Source organism: Diaphorina citri, unplaced genomic scaffold, assembly GCF_000475195.1.
Source record: "Diaphorina citri unplaced genomic scaffold, Diaci psyllid genome assembly version 1.1 scaffold1794, whole genome shotgun sequence".
NCBI lineage: Eukaryota > Metazoa > Arthropoda > Insecta > Hemiptera > Psyllidae > Diaphorina > Diaphorina citri.
Genome location: NW_007379220.1, coordinates 100,077 through 122,675, shown reverse-complemented (window position 1 = coordinate 122,675; position 22,599 = coordinate 100,077). Strand labels below are relative to the sequence as shown.

Here is a 22,599-nt window from a genome sequence, read left to right as displayed (position 1 = left end):
AAAATAAAAAAGAGAGTCGATTTGGCCAAAAGGAAAAACATAGGTACCCTTCAACATCATGCCTCTTTTCTGGACATGGATTACACAAAAGACATTCGCAAAATATTCGGAGAAAGGGGCAAAAACAAATGACAAAGTTAGTTCTTGTTTTGAAAAGTTAGTTGGCAAACACTGACACAAGAAAAATAGCGGACAGGAAAGAAGGTGAAAAGAAATGAAAACACAAATCAAAGGAAATCTTTCGAGTAAACTTAATTTTTGTTAGTTTTAATAAAAAATATTGGGGGATTAGTAATTTTTCATTATAATTTTGTGTTAAATAAAAATGTATTTTTGTAAACAATAGGATAATATAAACTATATCAGGAATATTTTTTATGTACAAGGTGGATCAAGAAGTTATGTTTCCAAAAAGCTAGTGTTCACTATCATTATTTGGTTCAATATAATTTCACAGTTAAAACTTTTTCATTGCCTTGTTCAAGTTTCCTATACGTATTGGTAATGGAAAGCAATAGAGACAATATTTACTTTTAGAAGATTGTGTCCCCATTTTATATTACCTATTCAAATTCATGTTCGTTTTAGACTTAGAAAAAGGGGAAACAGATTTCTTCCTTTTTACAGAAATACGACGCAAAATAATCAACTTTTATTTTTTTAGATGAAATTTCAAAGCTCCAGATTTCAAAATATTAAGAGGATACTTTTTTTTTTTACTTGGGGTTAATGACAAATCAATGAAACTAAACTTTTGACCCACCTTTCTTTAAATTAACCCTTATAACTTATAACATACGCGGAATTTATTCTATTATAACTACTTATTGAATAATCAATTAATTTACACATACTACTACTGCAATATGATCAATGTTTAAATTTTCTTGGTAATAGAGTACCCACAATAATATAAGTAGACGACCTTACATTTAGGTCTTCGCCATAGGGGGTCATTAATTGACCTTAATTTCTTACCAAAGTATTGTATTTTGTTGGATCTTTCTTATGGTGAGTTCAAATTCAGGGGTTGTCATTTAAGATTTCAAAGTTGACACCCCCCTGGGGCCACTCTTGATGATGTTTATAAAATGAAACCCAGTAGAAAATGTTTCCCCCTGAATATGATATAATACGTTTTTCGAAATTCATAACCATTCTCTAGATATTTCGAGTGACTCGTTTTTTTCTCAAACACTCTGTATGTATGTAAGTTTGGCTAAAGAAAGAACTGAAAATCTTGAGGGGTTATTTCCTAAAGAAGGGTGTCAGTGGGACAATGTCTTTTATCAATTCTTTCTACTATAGTACCTGTAGCTTCTTTAGTAAGAATTTGTCGAAATCTAATATAACCTACACTTACTCTATTTTAGTATGGTTCAAAAACAATATTTAACCGAACTTTAACACATTATATTTAAACCTCACCCAAACTTAAAATTAGAATAAAAGTGTACTTACAACAATTAGATTGCTAATTACTTTCCATTAAATTATTATTGGAACAATATTGTAACATTTCATAGTCCATGTCACTCGGCCAAAGGCCTGTAAACCTAACAATTAAACAAAGTATTTTCATCATTACCGTATAAAATGAATGACGAGAAATACTGTCATTTGAAGAGAAAGAATTAAAATACTACCTAATACATTCATAGATTTTGGGGAAAGTACCCAAATTCAGACTATTGGAAAAGGACCCGTGTCATCTACTGAAAAAGAAGAGGAGAGAGAAAGAGCGATAAAATTGATTACTTAATTGAAACAAGAAAGACATGTTTTGTGTAACAATTTGATTTACAAATGTTTTGGTCCTTCGGGCCGGCAGAAACAATGCCATTCGGTTCTTATAACTAAAACTACAAAATTATGGTAATGTGATTAAATGATTTAATAATATTAAAAATATTATACAACTAGTCCATAACACTAAAAAGGATGTTCCTATACTCGAATTTACATCAACAATACAATATGTCTATTTGAGGAACTTAACCATTTTATAATAACAAAAAGATCTTATTATGAAAAGCTGTAGAAATACAAAATTTTTAGAAAGGCAACAAAAAGTGTCCTCCGTCGTCTATGTACGACACTTCTGGAGGTCGAAAATTGAGGGGCTCTTCTACGACCATAGAATCTGATAGCCTTGGCCTTCCTCTTTTCTTTTTTTGTACTTCACCACTCTCGCTAAATTCCCCATCTTGCTTCAAAGGAACAGGTTGTGGCATCGGGTCTCTTGGTTTTCTCCACCCCTTTGGTCGTCCAGCCTTCTTTCGTTGAACAACAACCGGACCCTGTTGAATCTGGAAATCTCTATTCTTTCTCCAGCCCACAGGACGACCAACTTTACGTCGCGGGACATCTAGAGCATTTCTAGACGTTCCAGATACATTTGATTCGGAAGGGCGATTTTGATTGATTGGTTCAATGGAAACATTATTAGACGAAAGGACATTTTTTTTAGGGCGTCCTATTTTGGGGTTAGCTAATGCTAACAAGGCTGCGGGCGGTAGGGTTGAAAGATATTTGTGATACTTTCTCATCATATTATTTACAGTGGATGGTGAAGGTTGCTTCACGAAAGGTGAAATTTCTACGCCATGTTTTCTCAAAATTTCCGAGTACTGCTCAGCAGTTGTTTGTTGATTCTCATCCATGACACATGACACGGAATTGTATAGCATGTTTGTCACTGTGTCATCTGATTCATTTCTCTTGTGATCGGAGGGAAACAGGTCCGTATTCTTAGACGAGGACGATGTTGTGGGTGTTACCGTTATTTCTAACGAACTGGATATCGAAGGTTGTTCTGAAATGAAGAAGTGTTGATGATTATTAGTAAAATAAAGTTTGCCACAAACAAAAAAAAAAATAAAAAAAAAATAAGAACCTAGGTACTAATTTGCAAGAAATAAAACAACACTTGTTTCAATTTTGAAAATAATAAAATAAAAGTTTTCTCTTCTTTTGGTTTCAAACATTTCAATCAAGCAAAGCAAAGACAAGGTAAAGTTTGTACGATTTATTTCATCAAATAAAGCGCCTAATGGGGGAAAAAAAAGAAAGAAAAAAAAACACAATCAAAAGTTAAGAAGTAGATGATATACGAGAGATAATGAAAGCTCATGACTGTTCGTGTTTCTTAACATGGCGGTTTAAACAAGTCTTTTGTGTAGTAGAGTAAGAGCAATGTGGACATTGTAATGGTTTTGCCTCAGTATGTATGTACTGATGTCGCATCAAATTTGAAGCTCGGAAAGATTTAAAATCACAACAACCACATTTGTAAGGTCTCAAATTAGTGTGAACAAAATAGTGCTCCTGCACAGTTCTCTTGTATTTGCTTTCAAACTCGCATTGTTGACATTTGTACTTGTTGTTATGACTGGATACATGTTCTTCATAGAGGTACTTTTCATTGCAGTAGTAATTACAATATTTACAGAAAAAATATTTCACCGGGTTAACATTACAATTGTGTTCTTTCAATTGCTTTACAGACTGATAAGTTGAGTTACAATGATTGCATTTCAGAGATTCAATGTGATTTTGAAATACATGTCTTTGCAAATCCATGATCTCATACGTATTGAAATCACATACGCCGCAAGATTTCAAACAAGTCACTTTTCCGCTGGCAGATTCTGTTTTAATAAAGTTTGGTTGTTCAGTGTTTATTGGTGCCGTATCATTGGTATTCTCAATAGGACTACTAACTTCCTCATCTAGATGACATGACATGTGTTCATTGAACTCATCTTCTTCGTGAAATGTAAAATCACATAAGTTACACACGAGGGGTGGAACGTTCACTATTATGAATTCTGCATTACTTGATTCTACGTTCTCGTCAAACTCTTCACTTTGACTGACTTGGAGTGTATTACTTGTATCTGCAATTAGTTTTTCATTAATCACAATCGGTATTTGAACATCCTCATCCAAAAACTGTTGACTCTGAATTTCATCACGAGTTTCTTTTATTGTATACTTATTTGGCGATTTCTTTGTCTTTATCATGTTCCCTGAACATCGCTTGACATGTTTAATTAAAATATCTTTTGTTGTTGCTCTATACACACATGTTTCACATTTGTAAGGTTTTTGGAAGTTGTGAAATCTATTGATATGAGCTTCTAAATTTTTCGCTCGATATGCTCCGTAGTCACATTTGTCACAATTGAAAGGACGCTTGCCTGTATGTGTCAGCTGGTGCAGTTTCAAAGTGTGAGGGAGACGAGTTCGAAAATCACAATCGGGACATTGTAAATGTGGTTGTTCTGTGTGTGTTTTCAGATGAGCTTTCATGTATTTCATTTTGTTAATTCGGAGGCCACAGAAAGAACATTTATAAGCTTTGTTTAAATCGTCTTGTGCTTTCTTTTCAATGTAATGGTTGCTGACATGGCTCTTCATATCAATTTTTTTAGTCGTTTTAAAGTCACAATACATACATGAGAATAGTGGATCATCTAGATCTTCTGATTTTACGACAAACTCTCTTAAGACGTCATCTGGAAGAAAATAAAACAACGTAATATACTATTTCAAGCTTGAGGAGAAAAAATAACATCTACATGTAACAATCGTAAGCTGTATACGACTAAGGAAAAAAATCATTAATTTTAAAGACAACTTTGATAAGTTTCTAAGGTATAAGACATGTCGGGGACTTTATACCTATCACATTGTAAAATATGTGTAAAATAAAAAAAGCCCATTATTTTTTTATTATACATAGGTATTGTCTTTATTGTACGTACATTTAATAGCTTTATCTCGACAAATATTCACCATGACCCGTTTATAAAAAGTAATAATAATGACAATATATTTATGAAAAAGACGGCTAATAAAATTAATTTTACGGTAACAAACCATCTTACAACTTTGAAACAAGGTAAAAAATAAGGTAGTATAAACGGTATAGTAACAAAACAGACATCAAAATTTTAAAATTTACAAAAAGCGGTTGGGCCAATTGACCTAGTTATTGATCTTTAAAACTCCATAACGTATTAGTCGTTGGTTATTTCAATATTGTGTTCGGCCATGTGTAAGTTCAACTGTTCTTTAAGAAAAAATGTCTCTTCACACAAGTTGCAAGGAAATTCTGATTTACTACCATGTTTTTCATTTATATGACGTTTGAGATAGACGTTATACTTAAAACTAGCAGGACATTCTGGACATTTCATTGCAGTGTATATCTTCGGTTTCCTTTTCAGTTTTGAAAATGATTTCACATCAGTCTTACATCTTTCCTCTCTCATGGCATTTTTGTTTCTAATCACGAAACGAGATAGAAAATGGCTACTCGGTACAGATGTATGGCGACTGCTGATTTGCTGTTGCAAAACACTACTTTTTGGTGGCGCTGTTGATTTTTTCCGTTCTGCTACAGGATGAGTAGGACGGAAGTGTGCATTGACTACATGCTCTTCCAAATCATCTTCCGTATTAGCACAGAACTCACAATGTTCACACACATAAGAACAATTTTCAGAATGGGTCGACATGTGACTTCGAAGATTTGACTTACGAGCACATCTGTATTCACAAAGCTCACATTCAAATGGCAAATCCAACTGATGGGATGTCGAGTGAATTTTCAAAGCCATCTTCGTTCGACATTTCATGTTGCATTCATTACACTTGAACATCTTCGTTTCTGAGTGTATCGCCATGTGAGATTTCAAGTACTCTGAAGTTTTGAAACTACTTTCACATTTGTCACACGTATATGGCCTTCCTTGTTGAGTGTGCACCAGGGTTGTATGTTTCTGCAAATAGGCATTCATCTTGAAGCTCACTTCACAAACTTCACACTTGAATGGACGTTCATCGGAATGAGTTGCTAAATGAGACCGTAGAGTAGAAGCTGTTTTGAAGCTCAGATCACAAGAATCACAATCATATGGTCGTTCATCCGAATGTACTACCAAGTGAGTTTTCAAATTTCCACTCGTTTTACATGTGTAGTCGCAATATTCACATTCGTATGGTCTTTCCTCTGTATGAACCAACATATGAGTTTTTAAATTCCCAGCACTTTTGAACGTGCTTTCACAGCATTCACATTTGTAAGGTCGCTCGTCAGAATGAACTACTGAAGCATGTTTCTGCAGATATATGTTTGTCTTGAAACTTAGGTTACAAAGATCACATGTAAACGGACGTTCTTCAGTATGAACCAACTGATGCGTTCTCAACGAAGATGCAGTTTTGAATTTGAAATCACAAGTTTCACATTCGTAAGGTCTTTCATCAGTATGAACTGCCATATGCGTCTTGAGATGGGAATGATTATTGTTGGAAATGATCCCATATATCTACTGTAGGCTGTTGTCCCTATAATTCTGGACCACCCTGTATAATAATAAATAGGCAATAAAGGACCAAGTTAAAAAAAAAATAATAATAATAATGCATTAAAGAAAGACAAACCTACTGCAATCAAGCAACTTGTGTGGCTGTGGCAATCAACGAAATAGATTTCTTATAAAATTAATGGTTAATACATTTCATTTTTAATAGACTAATTAACATCTAACTTGTACAGCAAATATCTACATTAATCTCAACAAACTGTATGGCATTTCGTGTGGTTAAAAATGAGATCTACCTGATCCCTAAGAGGTAAAATGGGAAACTTAAAATGGAAGTTTAATAATGACAAGATTTAATCAACTTCTAACAAGCGCAATTATTAATAAGTTATCCTGAGTTCGAAAAATTGTGAGACAATAACAATAATAACATGAGGTCGACAAAATGGCCCCATAACGCCACGGATAAGGAAATCCATGGTCAATCATAGGTAATCACATGACAGCTGAAAAACTGTCAGGAGTAGTTGCAGCCAATATTACCTGGTAAAATGTAATAGAAAGTAAAAAAAACTACATATCATCAAATATGGCATCGAAAACAAATAATCTAAATGAAATTATTATTTTATTTATTTATTTATTTTTTACTCCCTCAACAAACCAGATTCGGTTGGGGTTAGGGCATCCTGATGGGCGACATTTTCGCAGCCCCAGTCCTATCATTATTTGGTTCAATATAATTTCACAGTTAAAACTTTTTCATTGCCTTGTTCAAGTTTCCTATACGTATTGGTAATGGAAAGCAATAGAGACAATATTTACTTTTAGAAGATTGTGTCAGCCCCAGTCATGGACTGCCCATTCGCACAGGCGTCCGGCAAAAACCCATTGCTCAACTGTATATTGTCCTTTTCCCCAAAGCCAGAATATTTGACATGCGTTTTCATATGTCTCTGCAAGTGATGATTATGTCGGAACGTGCACTGGCAGAGTTCACACACAAACGGTTTGGCGCCCAGATGAATGAGAATGTGGTTCTTAATGTTGCTCACCTGGTAGGTGAAATAGTTACAAGCGTAGCAGACGAATTTATACTTGTACACATCGGGCCGAAACATGGCCGGACACGATCGGCAGTGTTCGATCAAACTCGCGATTCTCGTGTTTGACATGACAACGCCGCAGTGTTGACAAAAGTTGGTGTTGAGTTTGAAAGGCATTGGGTTGGACAGGAGAGCTTCCACGTCCAGGGGAAATGTTCGATCAAACTCGCGATTCTCGTGTTCGACATGACAACGCCGCAGTGTTGACAAAAGTTGGTGTTGAGTTTGAAAGGCATTGGGTTGGACAGGAGAGCTTCCACGTCCAGGGGCAGATTGTTGAGCAGAGAAAACACGGACACTGGAAGAAGAAATGGTCGAATGAAGTGGTTTAGAATGAGACTAGATTCGTATAGGTTTAACTCAACTTTTAGAGCTGTTTGCCCCTACTTGTAAGCCTCAGAGTGGGCTTTTTGTGTACGAGAATGGGACCAACTTTGAATACAGGCCTATCCCGTTGGTGTAGACAAAAAGAAATTTTAAAGCTTCCCCAAATTTGATATTTTGTGCCGCACAGGAAAATCTAGGTAAGAAAACAAAAAGTGATCGAACGGCACGTTTTAGAAAACAGACGGAATAATACGAATAATAATTCAACGAAAAACAAGATATATTACTTTGATGATTCTCATTGCATTTTTAAAAAATTCTGAGACAGAACGAATTTTTCGATCATTTCGAAAAAATACGAATAAAAAATAAAATAAAAATAAAAAAGAGAGTCGATTTGGCCAAAAGGAAAAACATAGGTACCCTTCAACATCATGCCTCTTTTCTGGACTATATTTTGTGCCGCACAGGAAAATCTAGGTAAGAAAACAAAAAGTGATCGAACGGCAGGTTTTAGAAAACAGACGGAATAATACGAATAATAATTCAACGAAAAACAAGATATTACTTTGATGATTCTCATTGCATTTTTAAAATTTCTGAGACAGAACGAATTTTTCGATCATTTCGAAAAAATACGAATAAAAAATAAAATAAAAAAGAGAGTCGATTTGGCCAAAAGGAAAACATAGGTACCCTTCAACATCATGCCTCTTTTCTGGACATGGATTACACAAAAGACATTCGCAAAATATTCGGAGAAAGGGGCAAAAACAAATGACAAAGTTAGTTCTTGTTTTGAAAAGTTAGTTGGCAAACACTGACACAAGAAAAATAGCGGACAGGAAAGAAGGTAAAAAGAAATGAAAACACAAATCAAAGGAAATCTTTCGAGTGAACTTAATTTTTGTTAGTTTTAATAAAAAATATTGGGGGATTAGTAATTTTTCATTATAATTTTGTGTTAAATAAAAATGTATTTTTGTAAACAATAGGATAATATAAACTATATCAGGAATATTTTTTATGTACAAGGTGGATCAAGAAGTTATGTTTCCAAAAAGCTAGTGTTCAGAAAGAAGGTGAAAAGAAATGAAAACACAAATCAAAGGAAATCTTTCGAGTAAACTTAATTTTTGTTAGTTTTAATAAAAAATATTGGGGGATTAGTAATTTTTCATTATAATTTTGTGTTAAATAAAAATGTATTTTTGTAAACAATAGGATAATATAAACTATATCAGGAATATTTTTTATGTACAAGGTGGATCAAGAAGTTATGTTTCCAAAAAGCTAGTGTTCACTATCATTATTTGGTTCAATATAATTTCACAGTTAAAACGAAACTTTTTCATTGCCTTGTTCAAGTTTCCTATACGTATTGGTAATGGAAAGCAATAGAGACAATATTTACTTTTAGAAGATTGTGTCCCCATTTTATATTACCTATTCAAATTCATGTTCGTTTTAGACTTAGAAAAAGGGGAAACAGATTTCTTCCTTTTTACAGAAATACGACGCAAAATAATCAACTTTTATTTTTTTAGATGAAATTTCAAAGCTCCAGATTTCAAAATATTAAGAGGATACTTTTTTTTTTTACTTGGGGTTAATGACAAATCAATGAAACTAAACTTTTGACCCACCTTTCTTTAAATTAACCCTTATAACTTATAACATACGCGGAATTTATTCTATTATAACTACTTATTGAATAATCAATTAATTTACACATACTACTACTGCAATATGATCAATGTTTAAATTTTCTTGGTAATAGAGTACCCACAATAATATAAGTAGACGACCTTACATTTAGGTCTTCGCCATAGGGGGTCATTAATTGACCTTAATTTCTTACCAAAGTATTGTATTTTGTTGGATCTTTCTCATTTAAGATTTCAAAGTTGACACCCCCTGGGGCCACTCTTGATGATGTTTATAAAATGAAACCCAGTAGAAAATGTTTCCCCCTGAATATGATATAATACGTTTTTCGAAATTCATAACCATTCTCTAGATATTTCGAGTGACTCGTTTTTTTCTCAAACACTCTGTATGTATGTAAGTTTGGCTAAAGAAAGAACTGAAAATCTTGAGGGGTTATTTCCTAAAGAAGGGTGTCAGTGGGACAATGTCTTTTATCAATTCTTTCTACTATAGTACCTGTAGCTTCTTTAGTAAGAATTTGTCGAAATCTAATATAACCTACACTTACTCTATTTTAGTATGGTTCAAAAACAATATTTAACCGAACTTTAACACATTATATTTAAACCTCACCCAAACTTAAAATTAGAATAAAAGTGTACTTACAACAATTAGATTGCTAATTACTTTCCATTAAATTATTATTGGAACAATATTGTAACATTTCATAGTCCATGTCACTCGGCCAAAGGCCTGTAAACCTAACAATTAAACAAAGTATTTTCATCATTACCGTATAAAATGAATGACGAGAAATACTGTCATTTGAAGAGAAAGAATTAAAATACTACCTAATACATTCATAGATTTTGGGGAAAGTACCCAAATTCAGACTATTGGAAAAGGACCCGTGTCATCTACTGAAAAAGAAGAGGAGAGAGAAAGAGCGATAAAATTGATTACTTAATTGAAACAAGAAAGACATGTTTTGTGTAACAATTTGATTTACAAATGTTTTGGTCCTTCGGGCCGGCAGAAACAATGCCATTCGGTTTAAATGGCACATTTGTTTGGAAAGAAAAAAGGAAGATGAAGTAGGAAAGCTACATAGGTAAGTATTACCAAGCTGAATAATAAAAAAAGGGAGTTGTTAATTTTCTATGGAGTTATAGGAATAAAAAATGTTTGAAAAACAAATGAAAATAAAAACCAAAACTTGAACAGAGCAGAAAATAATAATTGAATATCATAATAACTATAGTAAACAATAAGAAAAAAAGCTAACCTTAATTTTAGACAGCGCCCTTGAAAATCGTTAATGTGTTTAGAAGGAAATAAAGAGTAAAATAGGGCTGCAGAAAACTAAAATTCAAGATCTTCTCTAACCAAGATTAAATTTTAAATGTGTCTTTTGTATAACAAAAACAATACTTTCTCTAAATCTAAAGCCTTGCTTATAGAAAATGGCAAAGAAACAATCAACTGATTAATAATAAGTAACAAAAAATACAACAACATACAAAAAACAATATGGCACAATGAATTACAAATTGGGTGACAAGGAGATTTACAATTTACAATATAACAAATTTATCAGTTTAGAGACATAACACTATAACAACATTATTTAATGTTCCACTGAGTTAACACTATCTTATGGTTAAGATGTAATAATTTTCATCAACAATGTTGACTGCCACACACACTATGTGATTAAAGAAAAAGAAAGAAGGAAAAAAAAAAAAAAAAAAAAAAAAAAAAAAAAAATGAAAAACTGTGACAAAGTTTCGCCTTGATTAAAAGCGGTTTGTCAGATTCTGATGATTTACCAAATAGGGAAAAATAGTGGTTGGGTGGAAGAACTCACGTACTTAAGTGCGAGCCCTGCCACTTGAATGAAAATAATAATAACAATAATACAGGGTGGTCCAGAATTATAGGGACAACGGCCTACAGTAGATATATGGGATCATTTCCAACAATAATCATTCCCATATGCATGAGCGGTTTCGATCGGTTCTCTAGATAACCGCCATTTTGTGTGTTTTGGGGAAAATGAGAGGCACTCTCAGAAAAAGTTGAATAACTTTTTTTCTACTTATCGTAGAAAGAAACGGTTTTCATTTTTGAAATTTACACAAAATTTGACATCTTGACTTTCTTGACTTATGTCCTATAATCCCGAGGGGGACGTAGGGCCTCAACAAAGGAACGCCACCGGATTCGATTTTGTGCCATCGACTTGATCTGACTTACTTGACTTATGTCCTATAATCCCGAGGGGGACGTAGGGCCTCAACAAAGGAACGCCACCGGATTCGATTTTGTGCCATCGACTTGATCTCTCCCCAAGTTTTGTAATCCAAGTCGAGTTCGGTATTTCATTCCAAAGGGCACTCCTAAAAATAGGTAAGTTTGTATTTTTGCATATTAATATGATTGTTCTAGATAGAAATTTGACATCTAGAACAATCATATTAATATGCAAAAAATACAAACTTACCTATTTTTAGGAGTGATTCTCTCCAAAGTTTCAGTTTAATTGAAACAAGAAAGACATGTTTTGTGTAACAATTTGATTTACAAATGTTTTGGTCCTTCGGGCCGGCAGAAACAATGCCATTCGGTTCTTATAACTAAAACTACAAAATTATGGTAATGTGATTAAATGATTTAATAATATTAAAAATATTATACAACTAGTCCATAACACTAAAAAGGATGTTCCTATACTCGAATTTACATCAACAATACAATATGTCTATTTGAGGAACTTAACCATTTTATAATAACAAAAAGATCTTATTATGAAAAGCTGTAGAAATACAAAATTTTTAGAAAGGCAACAAAAAGTGTCCTCCGTCGTCTATGTACGACACTTCTGGAGGTCGAAAATTGAGGGGCTCTTCTACGACCATAGAATCTGATAGCCTTGGCCTTCCTCTTTTCTTTTTTTGTACTTCACCACTCTCGCTAAATTCCCCATCTTGCTTCAAAGGAACAGGTTGTGGCATCGGGTCTCTTGGTTTTCTCCACCCCTTTGGTCGTCCAGCCTTCTTTCGTTGAACAACAACCGGACCCTGTTGAATCTGGAAATCTCTATTCTTTCTCCAGCCCACAGGACGACCAACTTTACGTCGCGGGACATCTAGAGCATTTCTAGACGTTCCAGATACATTTGATTCGGAAGGGCGATTTTGATTGATTGGTTCAATGGAAACATTATTAGACGAAAGGACATTTTTTTTAGGGCGTCCTATTTTGGGGTTAGCTAATGCTAACAAGGCTGCGGGCGGTAGGGTTGAAAGATATTTGTGATACTTTCTCATCATATTATTTACAGTGGATGGTGAAGGTTGCTTCACGAAAGGTGAAATTTCTACGCCATGTTTTCTCAAAATTTCCGAGTACTGCTCAGCAGTTGTTTGTTGATTCTCATCCATGACACATGACACGGAATTGTATAGCATGTTTGTCACTGTGTCATCTGATTCATTTCTCTTGTGATCGGAGGGAAACAGGTCCGTATTCTTAGACGAGGACGATGTTGTGGGTGTTACCGTTATTTCTAACGAACTGGATATCGAAGGTTGTTCTGAAATGAAGAAGTGTTGATGATTATTAGTAAAATAAAGTTTGCCACAAAAAAAAAAAAATAATAAGAACCTAGGTACTAATTTGCAAGAAATAAAACAACACTTGTTTCAATTTTGAAAATAATAAAATAAAAGTTTTCTCTTCTTTTGGTTTCAAACATTTCAATCAAGCAAAGCAAAGACAAGGTAAAGTTTGTACGATTTATTTCATCAAATAAAGCGCCTAATGGGGGAAAAAAAAGAAAGAAAAAAAAACACAATCAAAAGTTAAGAAGTAGATGATATACGAGAGATAATGAAAGCTCATGACTGTTCGTGTTTCTTAACATGGCGGTTTAAACAAGTCTTTTGTGTAGTAGAGTAAGAGCAATGTGGACATTGTAATGGTTTTGCCTCAGTATGTATGTACTGATGTCGCATCAAATTTGAAGCTCGGAAAGATTTAAAATCACAACAACCACATTTGTAAGGTCTCAAATTAGTGTGAACAAAATAGTGCTCCTGCACAGTTCTCTTGTATTTGCTTTCAAACTCGCATTGTTGACATTTGTACTTGTTGTTATGACTGGATACATGTTCTTCATAGAGGTACTTTTCATTGCAGTAGTAATTACAATATTTACAGAAAAAATATTTCACCGGGTTAACATTACAATTGTGTTCTTTCAATTGCTTTACAGACTGATAAGTTGAGTTACAATGATTGCATTTCAGAGATTCAATGTGATTTTGAAATACATGTCTTTGCAAATCCATGATCTCATACGTATTGAAATCACATACGCCGCAAGATTTCAAACAAGTCACTTTTCCGCTGGCAGATTCTGTTTTAATAAAGTTTGGTTGTTCAGTGTTTATTGGTGCCGTATCATTGGTATTCTCAATAGGACTACTAACTTCCTCATCTAGATGACATGACATGTGTTCATTGAACTCATCTTCTTCGTGAAATGTAAAATCACATAAGTTACACACGAGGGGTGGAACGTTCACTATTATGAATTCTGCATTACTTGATTCTACGTTCTCGTCAAACTCTTCACTTTGACTGACTTGGAGTGTATTACTTGTATCTGCAATTAGTTTTTCATTAATCACAATCGGTATTTGAACATCCTCATCCAAAAACTGTTGACTCTGAATTTCATCACGAGTTTCTTTTATTGTATACTTATTTGGCGATTTCTTTGTCTTTATCATGTTCCCTGAACATCGCTTGACATGTTTAATTAAAATATCTTTTGTTGTTGCTCTATACACACATGTTTCACATTTGTAAGGTTTTTGGAAGTTGTGAAATCTATTGATATGAGCTTCTAAATTTTTCGCTCGATATGCTCCGTAGTCACATTTGTCACAATTGAAAGGACGCTTGCCTGTATGTGTCAGCTGGTGCAGTTTCAAAGTGTGAGGGAGACGAGTTCGAAAATCACAATCGGGACATTGTAAATGTGGTTGTTCTGTGTGTGTTTTCAGATGAGCTTTCATGTATTTCATTTTGTTAATTCGGAGGCCACAGAAAGAACATTTATAAGCTTTGTTTAAATCGTCTTGTGCTTTCTTTTCAATGTAATGGTTGCTGACATGGCTCTTCATATCAATTTTTTTAGTCGTTTTAAAGTCACAATACATACATGAGAATAGTGGATCATCTAGATCTTCTGATTTTACGACAAACTCTCTTAAGACGTCATCTGGAAGAAAATAAAACAACGTAATATACTATTTCAAGCTTGAGGAGAAAAAATAACATCTACATGTAACAATCGTAAGCTGTATACGACTAAGGAAAAAAATCATTAATTTTAAAGACAACTTTGATAAGTTTCTAAGGTATAAGACATGTCGGGGACTTTATACCTATCACATTGTAAAATATGTGTAAAATAAAAAAAGCCCATTATTTTTTTATTATACATAGGTATTGTCTTTATTGTACGTACATTTAATAGCTTTATCTCGACAAATATTCACCATGACCCGTTTATAAAAAGTAATAATAATGACAATATATTTATGAAAAAGACGGCTAATAAAATTAATTTTACGGTAACAAACCATCTTACAACTTTGAAACAAGGTAAAAAATAAGGTAGTATAAACGGTATAGTAACAAAACAGACATCAAAATTTTAAAATTTACAAAAAGCGGTTGGGCCAATTGACCTAGTTATTGATCTTTAAAACTCCATAACGTATTAGTCGTTGGTTATTTCAATATTGTGTTCGGCCATGTGTAAGTTCAACTGTTCTTTAAGAAAAAATGTCTCTTCACACAAGTTGCAAGGAAATTCTGATTTACTACCATGTTTTTCATTTATATGACGTTTGAGATAGACGTTATACTTAAAACTAGCAGGACATTCTGGACATTTCATTGCAGTGTATATCTTCGGTTTCCTTTTCAGTTTTGAAAATGATTTCACATCAGTCTTACATCTTTCCTCTCTCATGGCATTTTTGTTTCTAATCACGAAACGAGATAGAAAATGGCTACTCGGTACAGATGTATGGCGACTGCTGATTTGCTGTTGCAAAACACTACTTTTTGGTGGCGCTGTTGATTTTTTCCGTTCTGCTACAGGATGAGTAGGACTTGATTCCCCTAAAATCGCATATTTTACATTTCAAGTTATCTCCAAGAAAACCTTTAGAAAAGTTCATATTGCTAAAATCACATTTTTCCAATAAAACTATTACATCCATATTTTTATCGACAAGCGAGCAGTTTAGATTCTTACGAACAGAGTCATTTGAACTCTTTTTAGTAATGACAGGTTTATTTTTCCTATTATAGGGTCTTTTTTTAATGCCTACATTAACAACATTATTGACTGGCAATTTCACGCGACTTAGAGGTCCAGCTTTGTGAGGTTTGATTTTTTTACTTTTAAAACCATCAAGACTTTGAAATACTTTTGAAGAACCTGAATCATTACTGTCATGATCTTGTGACATAATAATGTTCAAATTCTCTTGTGAAGGACCTTCAATTTGTTCATGGAGACGTGTATTGATTTTATGAGTTTCTGAGACTAAATGATCGTCAAATGCTTCTTTAGTCACAAATACAATATCGCAAGCTCTACACTCAAAAACTTTGGTATGAACAATTAGTTTGTGCTGCAGCGTTGAATCAATTTGGTTCTCATAATCATGAATAACGTCATTACTTGGACTTCGAGATTCTAATTGGATATTTTTATCGTGGTTCGGAACTCCTTGAGTAGAGCAGAAGAATTCTCCGTTCCGATCACACATATCTTCAAGACATTGATTTGTTGGGTCAACAACTATGAATTCTGTAAAAAAAAAATAAAAAATAAAAATAAATAAAACTAAGTTAATGAACATGATTATCGTGATTTAATTGTAACAGTACATTATACACAATTTGATTGTACAAAATGAGATTCGAAAATTTTGAAATTATTTTCAATAATATATATTTTTTTTTTTTTTTATCAGACAGACAGACTATGTTTCAGAAAAGTTGAAAATATTTCAGTGTAATAGTACATGACGACCTACAACCCTGAAAGTCAGCCCTATTTTAACAAAACTAGTACAACTGATGTTTGTCAAGTATGATTTTTCTAGGCGTCAAAATTACTGGGAAAATAGGATGTTCATTGGTAAGGACTATTTTATCTTATAATCGGAATCACAACTTATTTACAATTTTAGATACGTGATAAAAAAACGTCTTGAAACTGAGGTTACAAAGATCACATGTAAACGGACGTTCTTCAGTATGAACCAACTGATGAGTTCTCAACGAAGATGCAGTTTTGAATTTGAAATCACAAGTTTCACATTCGTAAGGTCTTTCATCAGTATGTACTGCCATATGCGTCTTGAGACTACCACTGGTTTTGGTTTTATAATCACAATATTCACATTCAAACGGTCTTTCATCCGTATGCTTAATCATATGAATTTTCAAGTTACTTGCTGTTTTACAAGTGTACTCACACAAGTCGCATTTATAAGGTCTTTCTTCAGTATGTACAATCATATGGGATTTTAAAGCGCTAGTTTGTTTAAAGGAATAATCACACAAGTCACATTTATAAGGCCTTTCTTCAGTATGAACCAACATATGTGTCCTCAAGTGACCCAGTTGTTTCCCAGTGTAATCACAGAGTTCACATTTATAGAATCTTTCATCGGAATGAACCAACATATGCGTCTTTAAGGTGCTTGCTTGTTTAGCTGTGTATTCACAGAGTTCACATTCATAAAGTCTTTCGTCAGAATGGGTTATATTTTGATGTTTTTGCAGATAAGTTAAGGTCTTGAAAGAAAAGTCACATATGTCACACTTGAACGGTCTTTCCTCCGAGTGAACTAACATGTGACTTCGCAAATTACCTGGCAGTTTACAACTATAATCACATATTTCACATTTATGAGGCTTTTCTTCAGTGTGTACAAGCATATGGGATCTTAAAGCGCTAGAGTGCTTAAATGAAGAATCACACAAGTCACAATTATAGAGTCTTTCTTCAGAATGTACAAACATATGGGATTTTAAAGCGCTAGGGTGCTTAAATGAAGAATCACATATTTCACATTTATAAGGTCTCTCATCAGTATGTACAAGCATATGTAATTTCAAATTACCCGATTGTTTACAACTATAGTCACAGAGTTCACATTTATAGAGTCTTTCTTCAGAATGTACAAACATATGAGATTTTAAAGCGCTAGGGTGCTTAAATGAAGAATCACATATTTCACATTTATAAGGTCTCTCATCAGTATGTACAAGCATATGTAATTTCAAATTACCCGATTGTTTACAACTATAGTCACAGAGTTCACATTTATAGAGTCTTTCTTCAGTATGTACAAGCATATGTGTTCTCAAAACGCCCAAATGTTTAAAGGAATGATCGCACAAGTCACATTTATAAGGTCTCTCTTCAGAATGAACTGCCAAATGTGTTCTCAAGTGACCCAGTTGTTTGCAGGTATAATCGCACTGATCACACTTAAAGGGTCTTTCCTGCATATGTGTTCTCAAAACGCCCAAATGTTTAAAGGAATGATCGCACAAGTCACATTTATAAGGTCTTTCTTCAGAATGAACTGCCAAATGTGTTCTCAAGTGACCCAGTTGTTTGCAGGTATAATCGCACTGATCACACTTAAAGGGTCTTTCCTCTGAGTGGACAATCATATGAGATTTCAAATTACCAGCCGTTTTAAATGAACACTCACATATGTCACATTGGAATGGTTTTTTCTCGTTATGATTTTCAGTTAAATGTGTTGTCAATGTATTAAGTGTTTTGAATGTTTCTTCACATCGATCACATTTATAAAGTTGTTCTCCTGTATGAGATGACAAATGTTTTCTCAAGATTTCTTTTCTCTTGCAGCTATAATCACAAATATTACACGTGAATGATTTATCTTTCATATTACGCTTGAATGATCTACCTTTCGAATGCGATTTTATGTGAGCTTTGAAGTATGACAATTGAGAACAGGAGTATTTGCAGTGGTCACAGGAGTACATTTTTTTGCTCCCAGGAGCTCGAATTTTTCGGTGTTTCGTTTCCATATGGGTCTCAAAAGAAGATCTATACTTGAATATTTTATCACAAATCATACATTTCATTTCATGCTTAGTTCGTACATGTTGTCTGTATTTTTTAACATATTTACATTGAAAGTCACACAGCTTGCAACGGAATAGAAATCCATCATGGCTTTCCATATGTTTCTCCGTATACCACTGATGTACAGAGGTAAAGTCGCATACTTCACACTTGAATTTTTTAGAGTGAACTTTCAGACGATGTTTTTTTAGTTCTAATTTATTGTCAAATACTTCTTCACACGATTCACATTTCACTTTTACATCTTGGTGGTTTGAATTATTGTGGTCATTCATTTCAAACTGATCAATTGTTTCGAAGGAGCACAAGGCACACTTTAAACTAGCGCGCCCGTGTTTTTTCTGATGTTTTTTATACTCTCTTTTGGTCATTGATTGATAATCACATATTTTGCACTTCAGACGTTGCCATTCATGCATTGTAACATGAGCATCATTCTCTTCATGTGTATTTGGTACAAAATCACAAAGTGAACATTTCAACTTTTCCATTTCATGTTTATATTCATGAAGGAACTTATCTCTATCATCTGCAGCAATATAGTCACATGTCTTGCATTTTAACTTGCTGTTAAGATGAATTTTATCATGTGCTTGCTTGTCTTCGAAGCTGTATTCTTGCAAGTGTAATCACATAACTCACATTCTACTGGCCTCTCATCGGTATGAACATACATATGAGTCCTGAGCGTGGAAGAACTTTTACATGAATATTCACAAAGTTCACATTGGAACGGTCTTTCTTCTGAATGTACAACCATGTGATTTTTAAGATAAGTTTGCGTTTTGAAACTGCTTCCACATATATCACAACTAAATGGTCTCTCATTAGTATGACTAATTTGATGGTGGCGTAAACCTTCTGTAGATTTAAATGTACATTCGCATATATCGCATGTGTAAGGTCGTTCCTCCGTATGGACTAACATATGATTTCTCAAATAACTGACTTGTTTACAAGAATAATCGCACAGTTCACATGTGTAAGGTCGTTCTTCCGTATGTACTAACATATGACTTCTCAAATAACTGATTTGTTTACAAGAATAATCGCACAGTTCACACTGATAAGGCTTTTCTTCAGTATGAACCAACATGTGTGTTTTTAAATTCCCTTGCTGTTTAAATCTTGCATCGCAAACTTCACACTTATATGGCCTGACATCCGAGTGTACTGTCAAAGTATGATTTTTCAAGTAAACTGCTGTTTTACAAGTATAATCACAGAGTTCACATTTGTAGGGTCTTTCTTCAGAGTGGGCAACATTAATGTGCTTTGTCAAGGTCGGTAAAGTTTTAAATGAACCGTTACACAAGTCACACTTAAAGGGTCTTTCCTCTGAGTGGATAGCCATATGTGATTTCAAATTGCCACTGGATTTGAAAGAACTTTCACATATGTCACATTGGAAAGGTTTTTGTTCATTATGAATTTCAGCTAAATGTGCTGTCAAAGTACTTACTGATTTGAAAGTTTCCTCGCACTTATCACATTTATAGGGTCGTTCTCCTGTATGAGATGACAAATGTTGTCTCAAATATTCTCTTTTCTTACTTCTATAATCACATAGATGACACTTGAAGGGCTTATCTTCAGAATGAACGTACATGTGAGCTTTTAGATAACTAATTTTGGTACACGTGTACTCACACTGATCACATGAAAAAGTTTTAGAGCCGCTTACACCTCCACGTCTACTTAAGTGTTTGGATTCCATATGCCTTTTATATTCCGAATTATATTTGAAGGTCCTATCACATATTTTACATTTCAATTCTTTGTTATGCTTACTTCGAACATGTATTCTATATCTTTTCGCATATTTACATTGGAAATCGCACAGATTGCATTGGAAAATGTATCCTTCATGACTTTCCATGTGTTTCTCTGTGTACCAGCGATCTACTGAGTCAAATTCACACAATTTACATTTGAAACGTTTAGTATGTAGAGAAAGGCGATGTTTTTTCAAATCTGCCTTGGACCGAAATATTTCTTCGCAAGATTCACATTTTACTTTCATATCGTGATGATTTTGATCAATGTGTTCATTCAATTCAGTTTGATCAATTGTTTCAAATGGACAAGCGGTACATTTCAAAATATCACGGGTGTGCTTTCCTTTATGTCTTTTATATTCTCTTTTGGTTATTGCTTGATAATCACATATGTCACATTTTAGACGTTCCCGTTCATGCATTGCAACATGAGCATCATTCTCCTCATGTGTATTTGGTACAAAATCACAAAGTGAACATTTCAACTTTTCCATTTCATGTTTATATTCATGTAGGAACTTGTCTCTATCATCTGCAGCAATATAGTCACATGTCTTGCATTTTAACTTGCTGTTAAGATGAATTTTATCATGTGCTTGCTTGTCTTCGATAGAACGGCCAATGTAAGTACATTCACTACATTTCAAATTGAAATGATTCAACACATGTAAATCTCGGTCCTGAACGTTTTCACAAATATGATCACAAAATGAACATTGGAACTCATTAGAAGTTGATTCATTGGGCTCACTGCCCATCGATACAGAGAGAAAATCACCAATATTGGTTCCAGTATGATTGAGAGCATGTGCTTCTTTATCACTTACAGAAATAGCAAAATAATCACATATTGTACACTTGAGATCTTTGTTTTCATGAGTTTCTTCTATGTGTCTATCTAATTCTGTTTTGTTGATTCCCCTAAAATCACATATTTTACATTTCAAGTTATCTCCAAGAAGACCTTTAGAAAAGTTCATATTGTTAAAATCACATTTTTCCAATAGAACAATCACATCCATATCTTTACTAATAGACGTGCAGTTAAGATTGGTGTTACGAACAGAGTCATCAGTATTCTTGTTTATGATGAGTGGTTTATTTTTCCTGTTATAAGGTCTCTTTTTCATGCCTACATTTACAACTTTGTTGCCTGTTACGTTGAATTTAAATCTCGTGACTAGTCTTCCACTACTCGGTTTATTAACATGAGCATCATTCACTTCACTACCAGTTAAATGACTCGAGTCCACATTATTATCAAGTTCTTTCTCAGATGTGATATTTTGAATTTCACTTTTAACTTCTAAAATTTTGTTTCGCAGATAAGAATATTTCTTCCGTCTATGTTTAGTTTTATTGATCTTGTGTTTCGTCGAAGTCAAATGGACTTTGTAACTCTCTTTAGTTACGAAGATATCATCGCAAGCTTTACATTCGAAAACTTCATTGTGTACAATAAGGTTATGCTCTAGTGGAGTATCGGTCGAGTCTTCATAATCATGAGTATCCTCATTATCATCAAACCTAGAGTCTTCTTCTTTAGGGATAAAGTCTGTGGATTTTTCATCATTCGTCATTGTTTCTTGACTACACTCTGAAATGAAAAAGGTAATAATTATCAGACATAGAAAAAAAAAAACAAAACAAATGCATTTACCGACATCTAAAAATATCATACTAAGACCAAAGTCAGGAACCGTTAACTGAATTTTCACCTAAAGATGCCTTTGAGTTTTTTAACACTTCAAAGTGATGAACTGATCGCACAGATTATAAATAATAAAGATCGTAAAATAGATAAAAATCACAAACAATTAAACTTATTATTAAAAGAACAAAAGGTACTACTACACAGGTAAAATCAAAATAAAAGCTGCCTATCGAACTGTTCAAGACAAGATTTTAAAACAAACGATTAAAACATAAAACTAAAAGATTCATAAGGTTATCACACCATATGAGCTTGACTTAGCGTTGAGCCATGAATTCTTCAGTTAATAAGTTTTATATGACACGACATCGCGGACGTACGAATTGACCAAATACTAGTTCTTGTGTAGTAGCCAGTAGCCACCCTCACAGGAACTTGTGTATTTTATAATTTACTTCATGCGATATCGTAAGATGTCAAACCGTGTGAACATCCAGAGTACCCCTCACAGGAACTTGTGTAT

The 22,599-nt window shown here is 33.7% G+C and overlaps 4 protein-coding genes across 4 annotated transcripts in view; all 4 read right to left on the bottom strand.

The window, feature by feature from the left end:
- LOC103517282 overlaps window positions 1–22,567 on the bottom strand; it is a gene marked incomplete at its 3' end in the record, with an annotated part of 27,006 nt that extends 4,439 nt beyond the window's left edge. Inside the window, exons 1-6 of the mRNA XM_026829429.1 lie at window positions 21,015–22,567; window positions 18,175–19,233; window positions 16,877–18,018; window positions 5,027–6,302; window positions 3,285–4,520; window positions 2,562–2,815 (exon numbers count right to left, since the gene is read on the bottom strand). Of these exons, the coding sequence (XP_026685230.1) occupies window positions 2,562–2,815; window positions 3,285–4,520; window positions 5,027–6,302; window positions 16,877–18,018; window positions 18,175–19,233; window positions 21,015–22,101 (6,054 nt within the window). The remainder of the gene's footprint in view (window positions 1–2,561; window positions 2,816–3,284; window positions 4,521–5,026; window positions 6,303–16,876; window positions 18,019–18,174; window positions 19,234–21,014) is intronic.
- On the bottom strand, window positions 2,933–5,027 carry LOC108253442 (zinc finger protein 234-like). Its single transcript, XM_017447405.2, has one exon. It carries the CDS (start codon window positions 4,456–4,458, stop codon window positions 3,130–3,132), a length of 1,329 nt encoding a protein of 442 aa, XP_017302894.1. The 5' UTR covers window positions 4,459–5,027; the 3' UTR covers window positions 2,933–3,129.
- Window positions 6,744–7,992, bottom strand: LOC113470745 (zinc finger protein 780B-like). Its single transcript, XM_026829432.1, has 3 exons — window positions 7,594–7,992; window positions 7,188–7,474; window positions 6,744–7,054 (listed from the first exon to the last, which is right to left on the bottom strand). Exons 1-3 carry the CDS (start codon window positions 7,675–7,677, stop codon window positions 7,015–7,017), a joined length of 411 nt encoding a protein of 136 aa, XP_026685233.1. The 5' UTR covers window positions 7,678–7,992; the 3' UTR covers window positions 6,744–7,014.
- On the bottom strand, window positions 13,121–15,604 carry LOC103517281 (zinc finger protein 234-like). Its single transcript, XM_017447404.2, has one exon. It carries the CDS (start codon window positions 14,644–14,646, stop codon window positions 13,318–13,320), a length of 1,329 nt encoding a protein of 442 aa, XP_017302893.1. The 5' UTR covers window positions 14,647–15,604; the 3' UTR covers window positions 13,121–13,317.
- Window positions 22,568–22,599: the final 32 nt, after the last annotated feature.

Coding starts and splice junctions, on each gene's coding strand:
- LOC108253442 (XM_017447405.2), bottom strand. CDS start 4,458: ATGTATTGTGACTTTAAAACGACTAAAAAAATTGATATGAAGAGCCAT.
- LOC113470745 (XM_026829432.1), bottom strand. CDS start 7,677: ATGCCTTTCAAACTCAACACCAACTTTTGTCAACACTGCGGCGTTGTC. Junction 7,475..7,593: donor TCGCGAGTTTGATCGAACAT/TTCCCCTGGACG, acceptor TTGATCGAACAC/TGCCGATCGTGTCCGGCCAT. Junction 7,055..7,187: donor TGTGCGAATGGGCAGTCCAT/GACTGGGGCTGA, acceptor AAATAATGATAG/GACTGGGGCTGCGAAAATGT.
- LOC103517281 (XM_017447404.2), bottom strand. CDS start 14,646: ATGTATTGTGACTTTAAAACGACTAAAAAAATTGATATGAAGAGCCAT.